Source organism: Triticum urartu, chromosome 3A, assembly GCF_056163025.1.
Source record: "Triticum urartu cultivar PI428250 chromosome 3A, HENAU_Tu73, whole genome shotgun sequence".
Taxonomy (NCBI): Eukaryota; Viridiplantae; Streptophyta; class Magnoliopsida; order Poales; family Poaceae; genus Triticum; species Triticum urartu.
The window spans coordinates 49,001,506-49,018,988 of record NC_141875.1 but is presented as its reverse complement, the minus strand read 5'-3'; the positions used below and the strand labels follow the sequence as shown (position 1 = coordinate 49,018,988).

The following is a 17,483-nucleotide window of genomic DNA, read 5'->3' as shown; positions in this document are numbered from 1 at the left end:
ACTCCGAACGAAAACTAAATACATGATTTTTTGTGAATTGTGACCAAAATTTGAAAATATGAACTTTTTTCCAATCTATGAACATTTTTTAAAACACGTATTAAATTTCAAAAATATTATGAAAAATGTGAACATTTTTTAAAAATAAGAAAAATAAATATATAATTCATGATTGTTTTGATTTTTGAGCAAAAATTGAAAACGGGAACATTATTTTTTACTCTCGATCATTTTTTTGAAGTTCGAACATTTTTTGAATTTGTGAACAATTTTTGAAAAAAGGAGAACAATTTTGGGATGGGAACCGTTTTTTAAAATTCAGAATAATTTTCAAAAAAGAAGATTTTTTTTTTACAAAGAGAGCGTCAAATAGGATTTCCCGGAAGAGACACGAGGGGGGGAGGAAGAGAGTGGGGATCAAGCTAGGTTTTAGAGGGGGCTAGCTTGGAAGGCCTCTAGTGGGCCGGTTCGGAAGCTAGGTAGGGGGAGAGAGAAAAGATTTGGTTTGGTGTGTCGGCCCAATTTCCATTAAAAACAGAAAATGGGAAAAGTCAAAGGAGTTTAGAGATGTAATTTATTCATGAGACTCCAAGATTTATCCCATAAAATTGGTTCCACAATTTAGTTTTTGAATTTAATTCAAAAACATTTGAGATAGGAATATAGAAAATTTGTGAAAATGTTTGGTGGAGCTTGGTTATGTGGCAAAAGGAATTATGAGCGAAGTTATATGATTTTTGGAAAGCAATGCATTGGCTTTGTGAAAGTGGACAAGAATAGAAGTTCATCTGAAACAAATAATTGGCAACATGATAGTAATTCAAAAATGAACTCATACAATCATCCATGACTTTATTAAAAATTACAAATAGTTTTTGGTTGTTAAAATATCAAAGTGGAGGAGGTCAAGGGGCGGCGGCGCCATCTCGTGAAGAATAGAAAAATGAGGTGTTGTGGTTGGCCGGTAATAACTGTGATATGTTTTCTTCTCCCGTAGCAACTCACGGGCATTTTTGCTAGTCAATATAAAAGTGAATTAAACTATTTGAATAAGAGATCATGATGTTTGAAACCCATGCATGCATGAATATGATTGAGATATGTGTGGTCTGGATTTGAATCAAGCATGCTATACTATATACACATCGAATAAGGTCAAATGGATTTTAATTTGAGATGCCGATGACAGGCATCGTTTGGCCACATTGCATCCATGCATGGACACAACAATTCAAATTGGAGATAAAGGGTGGCTTTCATAGCTAATATCTAAATGTTGTGTGCGAGTGTGTGTGGGGGGGTGTATGTGTGTGTGTGTTGTGTGTGTTAAACACATTATACATAGTATTAGACATGATTTAGATTCCAAACATCTAGCTAGAGCATACATGTTATATGATTTGAATTCAACATAAAATTGATACACATATTTGAATTCGAGATCATATGTACATGTAGTTCATATTTCAATGGGAATTTACTACTATATTCATGTCTTGTGTTGTGAAGATAATATTTATATGATGGTATAACTAACCTGAGTACACTCCCATTCAAATACAGAAAACTGGCTCAAATTTAGTCCATATGCTAGACGAAACGAATTGTTTTTTTGTTGTTGTTGAGGGAAGTGCAAATTAGTATTGTACATGTTAAGCTTGTCTCCTGATTTTTTAATTTTCTGTTGTTGTCTTTCAATGTCATTTGTAGTAATATAGTAAAACAGGACATGACTCTCTTTAGTGTGGTGTGAATTGTCTTTTGTTTTGTTTTTGTATACGTTAAGCTTGTTCTCCAGAAATTTCAAGCCGCGCCTTGTTATCTAGAAATTTCAAGCTATCTCTTTGTCTCTTCTGCTGCGAAACTCCCGCCTCTTCAACCCATGTCTTGCTATCCCAAAATTTCAAAATGCACGCGAAAACTCCCTCCTCCTCTAAAATCCTAACACGCAGAATCCCCGTTATACCCCTGAACCGAGAGAACCGCCTAGATCAAATCGGTGGGGGTACTTTTGTAACTTACCCAACATTTCGGACAAGCACGTCCCTAAGCTATACCCCCCTCTCCTATCCCCTCCGTTCCCCCCATTCACACACCGAGGCCGCAAAAACCCGCGAAACCCCACCCTGCTTCGTCCGCCACCCGATCGCCGCCCAGCTAGAGCCTCTTCCCCGACGATGTCGTCCACCTCAATAGCTTGATGAGGATCCATCGTCAATCACGTTGTCCCGCCGGTTCAGCCACCCCGCCCTCCATCTCCAAGGAGCTACCCGACGTTCGCCTCGTCTATTGCGCCACCTCCATTCCCACAGCGCCGCCTTCACCTGCACCACCGGAACCACAACACCATCACCGATTCCTTGGATGAAGTTGAGCCCTAGTCAGCGCCACCAAAGAGGTTCTACACTAGTCACTGTATTTTCTCCTTGATTCGATCTCACAGTGCTGGTGCTTGATCCCGAGCCACCATGGCGCGGCTCCATCGACGGCGGCGTTGCTGGCCACTTCCTCCATGGCTTCTCTCCGCCATGGCGTTGCTCCCTCAGCGGCAACGTCCACATTAGTAGGAGCTACAGCCGCTCCAGCTCTCACTGGTCTACTACTGCTCCTGTTCTTGCTCAAGTTGCTGCTTTGCTCTTGCTCTCGGTCGCAGGGCTGCTCTGCTCTTGCTCGCACTGCTGCTCTACTCTTGCTTGCACTACTGCTGCACGAGCAGTAGCTCCAACTCTCGCTCGTGCTCCTGCTGCTGCTACCCGAGATGCTGCTCCGGGTCTCGCACGCACTACTGCTTTGGGCGTTGCTGCTGCTGCACGCCCAACTGCCCAGGCTACTCTCTAGTAATATGTTCCCTACAGGAGTGGCTATCGATTTAGATCACTACTTCTCTGCCACTAGTGCTCAAGCGGCCAAAACTACTAGTGCACTCCTTCTCTGCTACTAGTACATTCAGTTTCGACAGTAAAATTCAGCTTTGACAACAATATTCAGTTTCAACTGTATATTTCAGTTCCGAAAGTAAAATTTAGTTTCGACAGTTAAGTTCAGAGATGAGCGGCTGATGTATTTTACATCTAGCACTTTTTGGTGTTGTATTTTACATCATCTATTGGAGATGCTATTAGAATCCAACTTTAGGTTAACATTGTCTCTTCTGTCCTTCTTCATCCTCGCCGTCGTACACCTCACTGGAGCTGCTCCAATGAAGAAATTGTCCATCACAGCGGAGCAGTACCTTCGTCTCCATCACCAGACGCCTAAGATCTTCTTCCCCGCCTCCGACAACCACATCATCCGCAGCATCCTCAGTGACCAACCCAATGATGATGTGATCGACATGGCTTCACCAAAGAGGTTGTACACTTGTCGCATCGCTTTTATATTCTACATGTAATATATATTGTCCACTGAGCACACATAGTAATGAGAATACGAATAGTTTCTCCTATATGACAAGTAGTGAGGTACTAGGTAAGTTTGCTACCTGTCTTGGTTTTGTCACGGCAGATGCCCTTGTCAAAGGACTTAGGTGTGAGGCCATGGCTACGGTGATTAGCTTAAAGGGGTTGAGCGGGACGAGAGACATAGGTTTACCCAGGTTCGGCCCCTCACCAACGAGGTAAAGCCTACATCCTGCTTTTATGTTGTATTGATTGAGTATCGATTACAAGGGAGGGGAATCGCTTAACCTAGCTATCGATTGATTGTAACTTAACTTTACCCACTGTAGGGTCTCGCCTTTATATACACAGGTCGAGGCCTTGGGGTTACAAGAGTCCAGGTCGGGTTGGACAACGTAGCCGACTCTGGTTCTAAGTAGCCTTGCCTTGCTAGGCAAGTCGCCATTGGGTGGCTTACACCTCCGGGTCATGATCCATTTCCGGGTCTTGGGCCTTTAGTTGGCCCGCTTCGTAAGCCGCCTCCAGGCTCTTAGGTGTTGGCTTCTTCGACCTGCTCAAGCTTCCTTATTAAGTCGCCAACAGTGTAACCCGGCTCCTCCTGGGAGGGTCACACGGTGGGGTTATATCCCCAACATTAGGCCCCATATTGATTTGAACCTGTTCATGTCAATCTTCATCCTATAGTTAGCGAGTCTTCTTTGGTTCTTCTAACACTTCAACCTTGAATAGATCTTCATGACCCGCCATATAGAAAAGATGATGTCATGTTATTAAATAAATTCAGAAAAAACCTCATGACATCACAACGGATCTTTGCATGAACCATTCCTTCCAAAAATCGATTGGCCCCTCATGCTATAGTAATTATTATGCCTCCTCGATCCTCGCGCATGTCGTTTCACTGTTTTGTCTTTTCCCTTATAAATAGGGACGGGGGCCTGCCTTTTCACTTTTTACCCCCATCGTCTTCTCTTCTTCTTCTTCCTCACGTCGTCCTTGACAACCGGAGCTCCGCCACCCCAGCCAAGCTTCGCTAGCAACTCCGTCAAGGCCGCTGCATCGACATGTTGTGACCAGAGATCTGCAGAGGTCGTCCGCTCTTGACCAACACCGTCAAGTATCGTTCCACCCTCTGCTCAGATCCACACACTGGTATAGCGAGGTGCTATACAAACGGGTTTTAACCCCTTTCCATGACAGAGTTCTGAACGTCGCCAAGTGAGTGAGACTGCGATAGGGGGGTCCTTCCCACACGACCCAGAAACCGTCGGGGATGGGCCCTCCTGGCACACATGCTTGGCAAAATGAGCTCATGTGCGATGAGCGAGCGATCAAATACGGTTATACGTACAGTTGTGCTAAAAAAAATACAATTATACTGGCCGAATCGTTTCCGGTCCTATGTACATCCCACACAGTCAGTCCTGGCTAAACCTTTCCCTTCGTATGTACATTCCACGCGGTCAATCCAAGGAATACGTTTCTGTTAGTATCTACATCCCACACAGTTAATCAAAGAAGTATGTTTTCGTTCGTATATACATCCCACACAGTCACTCCAAGGAAAACGTTTCCGTTCGCAGGTACATCGCACACAATTTTCCCAATTAAATATTTTGTGATAGCGTTGTCATTGCACATGATATTAACAATTTTATTGTTTGCGTTATTGAATGCATCACACACGATGCGTAGAAGAAACTGTGTGGCAAAGGCTGTCCATCACAAATGTATTAAATTTATAGAAAAAATCACATGACCTTTGATAGAAAATGGACATATTGAGTGCCAGATATTAAGCAAAATGGAACATAATCCACGTTTCGCGAAAACATTGGCACTCATTAGGAATACCTGCATCATGAAAAAAAATTGTACTATGTGTTGATCCATATGTAGTACATAGTCCTCCAGGACACGCGTTCAAATTTAAGAAGTCTACTTACCAAGATTCAATGGTACATCATATAAAAAATTTTAACTACACTAACAAAATGTTGTAGATGTACAAGACTACTTATAGAAAAAATCACATGACCTTTGATAGAAAATGGACATATTGAGTGCCAGATATTAAGCAAAATGGAACATAATCCACGTTTCGCGAAAACATTGGCACTCATTAGGAATACCTGCATCATGAAAAAAATTGTACTATGTGTTGATCCATATGTAGTACATATTCCTCCAGGACACGCGTTCAAATTTAAGAAGTCTACTTACCAAGATTCAATGGTACATCATATAAAAAAATTTAACTACGCTAACAAAATGTTGTAGATGTACAAGACTACAAGTACAATAGTGAGAACAACTAAAATATGCATTAACAGAGAGAAGGGAGGTGTGCTTACCGGGCCAAAGCCAGATGGCGGGTAGGACGAGGCCGAGGACGATGGCGGAGGCGTCGGCGGTCGGCGAGTTTGACGGAGACGTGGACGACATTGGATGCGGAGGAAGGTGTAGGCGACGGTCACATGGAAGTAGTGGGAGGTAGCATTGCACGGCTAGGCCGACGAACTTCGAGGCGGCGATGAATGGCGCGGGCGATAGGGAAGATTGGGTCCGCAACGCCTTTTGACGTGGCGAACCGCGACCTCCCGGTGGCGATGGATGACGCCATAAAGCTGGTGAGGCAGCAAAGCGACAGAGACAGAGGTGAGAAAGAGATGTGTGTGGATGAAATAAGATCTGACTGGCTGTGGGTGGGGGCACGGTAGATAAGGTCATGTATAGCGGTGACGGGCGCCGTATAGAGCCTGCGACTATATATGTGTGCTAGGCAGCAACATGACCAAATATAGCTGTGGCGGGTGCCTAATAGTACCCGCCACTGTGCACTCTGATGAAATTTGAAACCGGTTGGCGCGTGGGTACAGAAATATAGCTATGGCGGTCGCTCGGAAACGCCCGCCACTACTCTACAATGAACCAGTGGCAGGCACAACTTCGTGCCCGCCACTGCTGCTTTTCACTCATGAAGAAACTAGAAATCGTATAGCTGTGGCAGGTCCTAAAACATGCCCGCCACTGTTACATGTATAGAAGTGGCGAGCAGTTTCTAGCACCCGCCATTACATGTTTTTCAAAATAGTTGTGGTGGGTGCCTGGCAAAACCCGCCACTCATTTGAGTTCATTTATTAGGCTTTTTCCAGTAGTGCAGGTCTAATCGTGGACATGCAATTGGCCAAAAAAATTCAAAAATGGATGGTCTTAGTATGTTGTTCTCATGCTATGAGACAACAAAAAGAAAAAAATGAAACAAAGTCCAACATCGCCACCACAAGCACACCCCTAGCACCAAACACATGCACCACACATCTCACCCCTAGTTGTTGTGGTCGCATTGTACCCCTTGAAGTTGCGTGGTATGTGTGTTGTTTGTAGTTCCAGGCGGATTACCATGCGGGCAGTTGCATGCCTAGTGATGGAGATGAAACTAACCGAGATCTCCTACCAACTACAATGACAGTGTACCCCTTGCAATTGTGTGGCATGTATATTCTGTGCAGTTGCAGGCATATTACAATACACGCAATTGCATGTCTAAATATGAATATGCAATTGACCATGGGGTCTTCTATCAACTAACACACGATGAGCACCAATTTGATAGGAGGTAGTAAAAATAGTTTTCTATACATCTTATTATTCAAACTTGATAAAAGAAAGGTCCCAGGGCTTGATGGCTAGATAAACTTAATATGATAATGGAACAGTAATTTTGACATGAACACTCATGGGAAATATATATGTAAACAGTTTTTCACACACAAAAAGAGAAGGCAATAACACCAGCAATGAAAAGCACTGGGACTACACAGTTCGAGAATGTAATGAAATATGGACAAAATGCCACTTTTAGGAAGAAAAAAAGAAAGTGAAATGAATACCATAGTCCAACACAAATAACGGACCCCTTGAAAGAAAAAAAAACACATATAAAGGCCCAAGCCATAAGTCAAAACCGCACGGCTCCGCTGAAGACAATTGCAATAGGAAATAAAAAATAAAAATAACTACTAAACCTGTCCCGTGCATGCATACGCGAACTCATATTGTTGAGCATGAATCTTGGAGCGCTCAAATCATGTCATAGGGAGGTTAAATGTGAGTTAGCTATTTCTCATTTAGATGTGTTTTAGCAATCGGATTCTTTTTTTTCTTGAATAATAAACATATAGTTTTTCTGTGACACAGTAATATGGATAGGGAGTAGGGACCGACCTTAAATTTTATTTGTGTGTGTGTGTGTGGGGGGGGGGGGGGGGGGGTTGGAAACATCAATATTGTCTGATCAGAGGCTTCTGCCCCTGCAATATGGCGAGATCTTTTCATTCCACTTAAATTCGATAGTTACATTTTATTTACTCTGTTTGTTTTGACATCAACTATTGATCGACGTAGTACATTCAGTATTTTGGCTTCCATGGTTTTTCTTCTTTACTTAACCTTCGTACTAAACTGAGAGGGCACCAGCTTAGCCCTGATAGGGATGAGGTTGTATGGCGTTTGGAGCCGTCAGGCTAATTTTCAACAGGCTCACTGTATAAGGAGATCTTTAACTCCACGACTCCATGCGACTTATCTGGGCTGTGGGGAGCACGACTTCCGTCCAAAATCAAGATCTTCTTATGGCAAGCCGCCCGTAATAGAATCACGAGTGGGGTCAGGTGCAAAAAGACATGGCCCGGGCAACGGCAAATGCATCTGGTGCGGGGAGTGCAAAGATCGGGATCATATTTTATTTCGATGCATCATGGCTCAATATGTGTGGAGTGGCGTACGTTCGGTGGTGGGCTCCTCTTGGAACCCCAGCGAGTTCTCAGATTTTTACCGGCTTGCATCAGCCACTACCGGGAGGGATAGGAGGATTACATGGCTAGGGTTTGGGGCGCTTGCTTGGTCTCTTTGGACCATGAAAAACAAAGCATTGTTAGAAGGAGTATTTATTAGGCATCCCGCTGATATACTATACAAAATGGTACATAAAACCCATGTTCACAAATAGGTAAAAACCATTTGTTGCCTTTTAAATCTCTCATTCTGCTTCGTATAACACACTACCAGAATCGCCCCCTATGCCGACGGCCAGGGCCGTCGGCATAGCCCTGAGTCCCGTCGGGACAGACCTATGCCGACGGCCCCCGTCGGCATAGGGCCGTCGGCAACATATACGTCGGCATAGCCAGGGAGGCCGTCGGCATAGAAAAGCCGTCGGCATAGATGCTTTCCCGACGGGGGCCATGCCGATGGCCCTTGCCGTCGGCAACAATCATGCCTAACGGCGGCCGCCGTCAAGTCTGCCCAACGGCTGGTCGCCACGTGGCATCCCTATGCCGACGGCCTAGCCGTCGGCTTAGTCAAAAACTATGCCGATGGCTAGACCGTCGGCATAGGTGTGCCACATGGCGACCAGTCGCTGCTCGTGGACCAGGGATATGCCGACGGCCAACTTAGTTTCAAACTAAGCCGACGGCCGAGCCGTCGGCATATTCCTTCATACAGAGCTCCCAGTAGCTGACATGTGGGCGCCTATGCCGACGGCCTAGCCGTTGGCACAGTTTTTAAACTAAGCTGACGGCTACGCCGTCGGCATAGGTGCCACGTGTCAGCTATTGGGAGCTCACGCCAGCCCTATGCCGACGGCCTAGCCGTCGGCATAGTTTGCTTTTGCTTTTTTTCTGTTTGTTTTCAATTCAATTCAATTCAAATAACAGCACATATCAGCAGATATATATGATGGAATAGACATATAAAACACAACGGGATATCATCCGGCACCATCACAACAATATATGCATAAGCATCATCACACACAAGTCTCTAAATGATCATCATCACAACCAACATAAGCATAAGCATATAGAGAAGCACACAAGTCATCTAAATGATCATCACCACACACAAGTCATCTCAAGCATCATCACCACACACAAGGATCATCGAGCACCGCGGAGGTCGTCACCGCCAAGACCGCCGAAGCCCAGGTCGTCACTGCTAGCGGCAGCGCCTCCGCTAAGACCACCTCCGCCTCCGCCTCCGTGGATTGGAGTGGTCGGGCTCCGTGTCTCCGGAGTGCTGCGAAGACCACCGCCAACGGTAGATCCACCTGTTCCCTGGATGTTGAAAAGACATATGCACGGGATATATGACTGTGTTGAAAGGCATGACATGCTTTGGGTGAATAGATTGGGGATGAACTAACCGGCGAGGGGCCAGTGTTCTGTGCCACAAACTCCTCAAAGCTCAGCAGCACTGGTTGTGCTGGAGGGCATTGTGCTGGAGGGAACTGAGGACACCTGCCGGCCGCCATTTCCTAAAAAGCCTGCTGCATCTGGCTATCCCTCTGCACTTGGTGTTCATAAAGCCTTTGATGCCACGCCATGGTCTCCTGGCGTGTGTACTCCAGGTAGGCCTACGGTATGACATGATGGAACTCATAAAACTACTAAATGCGGAAAATAAAGTGAGCAATGAAGATAAGAGGGAAAATACTTACAGATTGTTGCTCCTGAAAGAGGGACTGTGCACTGGTCACTGGCTGGCTCGTGCGCTGGCTCAGGCTCGGGTCGATCCGACGAAGCTGTGTGTAGGAGATACTAGGAGTGATCATAGTATCGAGAACCGCCTCCCGACCGTGCTCCTTGGGCCCCATCCTCACCACCGCCATGTCGTCTAGAGGCGCCGCAATGGGGTCAGGTGTGTCAGGATGTAACTTCAGATACGCTTCGGAGTAGGCCTTCTTCCTCCCCGCGGTCTTCTTGCCGTAGTACTTGGGCTCGCCAGGCTTGGGGTCCTTCCGCGTATGGGCGATCTCCCACGCCTGCATGTGTGAGAGCGGCCGCTTCAGTTTCTCCTCCTGCACCACCAAACAGAGGTTAGTCATACATAAGAAAGTGATGGTAAATAGAAGAAGAAGAATGTTTAATGGGGTTAGTCATACATTAACTGCCTTGTGGAGATAGTGGTTTCGGTTTCCCTGAGCATGTACTCCCTCCGTCCCTCTGTTAGCCTTATTTTTGGTTCTCATAGCCGCCCAGGCTCCATCCTCATCACACCAAAGATCCACCAATGCCGCCCAGGACTCGTCTTTTCCATAACACCAATTTGGACACACCTACATAATAAAAGCATAATGGCATGTAGGTGTGTCCAAATTGGTGTTATGGAAGCATAAAGCATAAAGCATAATGTACCACAAGGTAATGAAAGCATAATGAAAAATCTTTTATACTTACCGCCAAGAACTCGGGCCTCTCCAAGGTAATGCCCATCCTCCGCGCTTCTTCCTTGGTCATCTTCACATCAAGAACGTCGTGGTAGTATGTGGAGATGGCCACATAGCGCACCTCTACTGCATCTAGGGGGCCTTCTTCTTGCATTGGCGCAGCACGATCTGGTCCGCTCTAGCCCTGTGCTCCAGAAGAACTCGATAGAATTTCTACAATCATGCATGAAACAAGAATGGAAGAAGCCATGAGTTAAATCATTCATGAAACTAGAATGGACTTGTGCTTCTGAAGAGAACTCACCCAGAAAGTAGTGATCATGGCCTTGGCATGGGTCTCATGGTCCGCGTGGCGGGCCGCTTCCCAGTGGTCCCAGCTCGTGGCCAAAACCCGACGGTCCGGCTGCCTGACTGGATCCGGACAGTACAACCCCGACCAATATAACTTCAGCAAGACGGTGATGAGGCCGTTGGGAATACGGACCCCTTTAGAATATATCCAGTTGCTGCAAAAGAATGAACTATTAGCATGTGACAAGCAAAATAAATAACAACCGGAATAAGCATGTGACAAGCAAAATAATGAACCACTTACTCTTTTCCCGTGGGCTCAATGAGCCACTTCTGCTCCTCAGTAGCAGGAACCTGCTTTGGTAGCTTTGCGTTGCCACGCAGCCACCCCTTGTTGTCAACCCCCTTCCCGTCACCACCATCATCCTCGCCACCACCCTCCTCCTCGCCTGCCTCCCCCTCCCCAACCTCCTCCTCCTCCTCCCTAGAGTGTACCTCACTAGAGGAGGGTACCTCACTAGAGGAGGGCCTCGAAGACAACACCCCTAAGTCGGTGAGGGTGCGCTCTTTCTGGCCGCGACCCCCTGTAGTGGCTCTCCCCCCAGCACCTCATCCTCTAGAGGCTCTCCCCCCGCCCCCTCCTCCTCTAGGGGCACCTCTCCCTCGACCTCCCTGTGAGGAGTCATCGTCAAGTAGCCGAGGGGGAGGATTACGTGCTCGACCACTCCGACTAGGCAGGCCGACGACCTTGCGTAGGAAACCCATGCCGTCGGCCTTCCCCTTGCCCATGTTCCACGAACCTGCATTGAAAAGAGAAAAAGAAATTAGTAAATTAATGAAATGAAGGAAAAGGCATGATAATAAACACATTAATAAAAATGCATAACGTACATCTGCTAGAACCCATATGAATCATCACTGTTGTAACCTCTTTCTCGGTCCGTCTCATCATCACTATCAATCATATCATCTTCGTTGTCTGACGGAGGTGGAGGCTCTTCCTCGTCGTCAGCGTCTTCGTTTAACTTTTCTAGCATAAGTATGTCATTTTCATTGACAATGGTCTCACCATCATTCCGTGCATCGTCGATGTTTGGGTCCACATCATCATCACCCAATGGTCTAGCGTCATCGTTTCTAACCACATCATCATCATCATCATCAGGTTGCTCTTGATAGAACACTCCCTCGTATGTCATGGGGTTAATGTTGTAGTAATCGTCTTCATTCGGGTCTGGTAACTTACCATGTGGCGACACCTTGAACACAACTTCCCAACCTTTTAGATACACTTTCTGGCATGGGTAAGGCACATAATATACTTGTGTAGCTTGGGTAGCCGCAATGAAGAGATCGGCTCCGACATAGACGGTTGATGGTTTAACTTCGACCAAACCAATGGAAGGCGTATGTTTTACCCCCTCCCGCGGATCGAACCATCGGCATTTGAACACAGGCATACTTAGGGTCTCACGCCCCTGGCGGAATTTAACCTCCTATATATTTTGTACCCTTCCATAGTAGTCTACTGAATTTTGACCGGGGGTGTACACTCCAGTATTTATAGTTTTGGGATCGGGGCGGCCGTTTTGGTGCTCCTCTTTATGGAAGCGATACCCATCCACATCATACTTTTTACATGTCACAACACTTCCAGACTTGTGAGAGGCCGCCTACGCAAGATTTGGCGGCATGCTAGCCCCCGGAGGCCGCCGGCCACAGCCGTAGACGCGCGAAGGGCAATCCGCGTAGAGGGAATTTTTCGGATACTTCTCCATCACCAAAAATTATGAATAAATACCATCGTTCCTATAGCACATGTGCCCACTTCGTGCAAAAAAACTCATGATTTTATCGCGCTCCAAGTATTTAGTAATATTGACGCCGCATCGTTACCGCAGAACGTCTACTACCGTGTCATCGCCGTCCGTGAGGGGGGGCCACGCCCCGGAGACGCGTCCCGCCTCTTCGGACATGCCACCACACCACCCCGCATGTATGAGGGCCCGGTGCGACGCTCCGGTGGCATTGCTACCCCCCCCCCAGTGCCCCCGTCCCGCCTAACCCTGTAGCGTTTGACCACGGGATCTAGCCCTTTGACTTTGCATGGACGGGCTTTGACCAGTGGACCTCCCCACCCGGTTGTGTTAAGTCAGCCCATAGGAACACTTTGGAGCAACATCCGTACTAGACCCACAGCAAGATCCCCTCCGTGTAGACCCGACGCGTCCGTTTCCCCCCTCCAGGTGCCGGCGGCGGCGCCGTCCGTGAGGGGGGCACACCCCGGACACGCGTGCCGGGCGTTTGCAACCGCCACAACACTTCCAGACTTGTGAGAGGCCGCCTACGCAAGATTTGGCGGCATGCTAGCCCCCGGAGGCCGCCGGCCACAGCCGTAGACGCGCGAAGGGCTATCTGCGTAGAGGGAATTTTTCGGATACTTCTCCATCACCAAAAATTATGAAAAAATACCATCGCTCCTATAGCACATGTGCCCACATCGTGCAAAAAAACTCATGATTTTATCGCGCTCCGAGTATTTAGTAATATTGACGCCGCATCGTTACCGCAGAACGTCTACTACCGTGTCATCGCCGTCCGTGAGGGGGGGCCATGCCCCGGAGACGCGTCCCGCCTCTTCGGACATGCCACCACACCACCCCGCATGTATGAGGGCCCGGTGCAACGCTCCGGTGGCGTTGCTACCCCCAGTGCCCCCGTCCCGCCTAACCCTGTAGCGTTTGACCACGGGATCTAGCCCTTTGACTTTGCACGGACGGGCTTTGACCAGTGGACCTCCCCACCCGGTTGTGTTAGGTCAGCCCATAGGAACACTTTGGAGCAACATCCGGGCCAGACCCACAGCAAGATCCCCTCCGTGTAGACCCGACGCGTCCGTTTCCCCCTCCAGGTGCCGGCGGCAGCGCCGTCCGTGAGGGGGGGGGCACACCCCGGAGCCCCAAGACGGGCGTCTACGCTGCATGAACACTTTCACATATGCATCGGGACCCGTGCGATGTTTCGGTGACATAGCTACACCCCGAATCCCCCCACCAACCAGAATTCCTTTTGTGTCGACCGTTTCCCTCCTCCGTGACACGGCGATAGCGACGTTCGTAACGGGGGGCAATCGACATACCATCGGGTATGTTTTTTTAGATAAGGCATAATTATCTTATGCAAAAACAAAAACTAAAATAAAGTAAAAATAACAAAACAAAGTAAAAATTAAAAAAATAAGTAAAATACACGTATGCCGACGGCAAGGCCGTCGGCATATCTGTGCACACACGGAGGTTGTCCCACGGATCGATGACGTGGCGCGGCACACGAATCGATGACGTGGCAGATGGGCCTATGCCGACGGCCATGCCGTAGGCATACCTCTGCCACATATATGCCGACGGCCGCCGTTACCGCCCGTCGGCGTAGGGTCAACGCCGTCAAATGGTCAGCGCTGACCGGGCAGGGGGGGCCCGGGCTATGCCGACGGCCTGTCCTATGCCGACGGGCCCCGTAGGTGTATCTCGGGCGGTCCCGACGGCCTCGTCTATGCCGACGACCCCGTCGGCATAGATGGATGTATGTCGACGGCTATTCTACGCCTACGGCCTATCCTTGGCCGTCGGCATAAGTCCATAGATGCCGACGGGGGCCGTCGGCATAGATTTGGCCATCGGCAACCCCAGTTTTTCTGGTAGTGACATGACTGGCATTATTGAAGAAAATAGAGAAGTGCGGGGGTGCCCTGCGGATTTTTAATTAAAGAATAAGAAAAGCATGAGACACACATGTCAGATCCTGTGAAATGAGCCAATATGGTTAAATGTCACCCGGCCCATAAGAATGAAATATGCGCCGACCCGAACATGCCACTGCGCTCCACAAGAGCCCGTCCACGACTAACATTCTATGCCAATAAGAAATATTTACCAGCAATTTTCTCTTACTAAATGTGCACTTTACGCCAATTTCGGCCTCATGCGCCATTTGACGCAATAGGCCAGCAGTTTGTAGAAACGGGAGGAGATGCATGGAAAGCTGGGATATGCCCAGAGCATTGGGTTGATAAATACATAGATCCATACATCTCGTGCAAGGTTTTCTATGAAAAGTGAACAGGCTGGTGATGTGTGTGGCACGCATACGAACGTACGCCGGTAGACAAGGTGTTTTTTGTTTTTGCGGGAACCGGTAGACAAGATGACCTGGAAAGCAAATAAAAGTGAGCAACAGAAGGTTTATCTCCAAAAAGATGTTAGTGGCGTGCGTTGGTACACATATAATGCATTTATATGGGATATGAAGAACGTGATGCTTACCAGTCGCGTGCATGCATTCGGGGATTAGCAGCGGCTGGACACGTGTCCCCTCTCCCGCTGGTAACCGTTCCAATGGCGCCATCGTTTTTTTTTTTGAACATCAGTACAGACACAAGCGCTCATATACACGCGCATACACTCATCTCTATGAACGCACATATACACACCCCCCCTGAATGCGCATCACCGGAAATCCTGAAATAAATCCAGGAATAAATGCGAGCACCAGGATTTAAACCCTGGTGGGCTGGGGATACCACAGCCCCTCTAACCATCCAACAACAGGTTGGTTCACGGCGCCATCGTTTTTTGGGAGATAGAGATTAATCATCTTGTTGCATGGCCGCGCTTGTGGTGCATGTGTGCATAATGCAGGAGTAACGTGCCCCTGGATGTAGCTGACACCCACATTCACCACCTCACGCCCGACATGGTGAATTATCTTCCCATGTATTGTTAGATTAGGCTAACTATGGAAAATTGTACCATCCATTGGGACTATGAAAACATACGTCGTTTTGCGTAAACATGCAGGAGCTTCAGTATGTGGTAATTTTTTTCTTCTCAAAAATATAGTATGTGGTAAATACATAACGGTGAAATGTATAGTACATATAGTTGACACATGATACATCCCGATTAAACGCCATATAAATTAGAACAATAGCAGGGCTACATATGCACACGCAGCTAATAGATACATACAAATGTGGGTGTCTATTTGCTTTACCTAACAAAGCTAGGCGGCAACAGCAACAGAACATGTAGATCGGACGAGCAGGTGGGTAGAGGACCGCATATTCATACGCTAACAAGAATGAAAACAAAACCAATTGTGCAATCTGGCATGACCATGGCCTAGAAAGGCTCGAGAGACCCGTCACCTGTCACTACCAGGGTGTAGCCCTGAAAATAGGACAAGTGAAGCACAGTTGTAAAGACAAGGAAGCTATCTCTATCCATCCATTGCCAGTAGGAACACAATTAAACAAAGGCATAAAAATGTCGATGCTTCTTTGGCAAGCGCCTTGCCAGTACACGCATTCACTCCTATTTAAGGACCTCCCCTCATATATCTAGCTCATTAAATTCGTTCCATAGTTCATACAGTGATCCTATAGAGCCTCTGCCATGGCAGACCACCTTCAAGTTCAGCAGCAACAACAACAGTTGGAGCTTCCAATGGGGTTCAGGTTCCACCCTACTGATGAGGAGATCATCACCTCCTACCTTGCCCCTAAGATTCTCAACCCAGCATTCGACGCCACAGCGATCGGTGAGGTGGACCTGAACAAGAACGAGCCATGGGAACTTCCCAAGAAGGCCAAGATGGGGGAGAACGAGTGGTACTTTTACTGCCAGAAGGACCGCAAGTACCCCACCGGAATACGAACCAACCGAGCCACAAAGGCTGGCTACTGGAAGGCCACGGGTAAGGACAAGGAGATCGTCAATCCACATTGCACGTCCATGCTCATCGGCATGAAGAAGACATTGGTGTTCTACAAGGGCAGAGCTCCCAGCGGGGAGAAGACCAACTGGGTCATGCACGAGTACAGGCTCGAGATCAACAAGCAGTCAACAACCGGCCTGCCCACTGCCATAGGAAATGCTGCTTCTATTAACATGTCTTCCAAGGTATTTAAACCTAGAGTATGGTAGTACGTAGTCAAACCATGAACATGGTCGTCCGTCCATACACAAGTACATACCTAGCTATTGACCATAATTTATTTGCACTGATTCAGTTTATGTATGTTGGCAGGAGTATGTGGTTTGCAGGATCTTCCATAAGAACGCTGGAAGTAGGCTTTCATCCATGGTGTCACATGAGGGCAACGGTGGTGCAACACCCACCGACAAGATCTGGTCGATGAGCATGGGTACAGATGGGGCATGTTGAAGTATTGATAATCAGATGATCCAAGACAACATATATATGTGTGTGGGCATTAATTAGTCATCCATCAGAAGATCCGTCGATATATACCAACATCTATATTGGTTTGCAGCCAATTTTATTTTTAGAGAGTTTGCATGCACCACATCAGAAGATCGGTCGATATATACCAACATCTATATTGGTTGGCTCGTTTGGCTTGCCTCTCTTGTGCTAGTGTTGTGTGTATGTGTATCGGCTTGTACATGCACCACATATCGGTGTATACCTAGCTACATTTGCATTGTAAACTTCCTAGGAGTGTACACCATGCATGTTTTAATCCTATATTGAATATACT

At 47.3% G+C, this 17,483-nt stretch overlaps 1 protein-coding gene across 1 annotated transcript; it reads left to right on the top strand.

The window, feature by feature from the left end:
* Positions 1-16,319: 16,319 nt before the first annotated feature.
* On the top strand, positions 16,320-17,396 carry LOC125547897 (NAC domain-containing protein 100-like). The gene is made up of 2 exons (XM_048711637.2): positions 16,320-16,881; positions 17,009-17,396. The coding sequence occupies exons 1-2, from the start codon at positions 16,375-16,377 to the stop codon at positions 17,144-17,146; spliced, it is 645 nt and encodes a 214-aa protein (XP_048567594.1). The 5' UTR covers positions 16,320-16,374; the 3' UTR covers positions 17,147-17,396.
* The last annotated feature ends 87 nt before the right edge of the window (positions 17,397-17,483 follow it).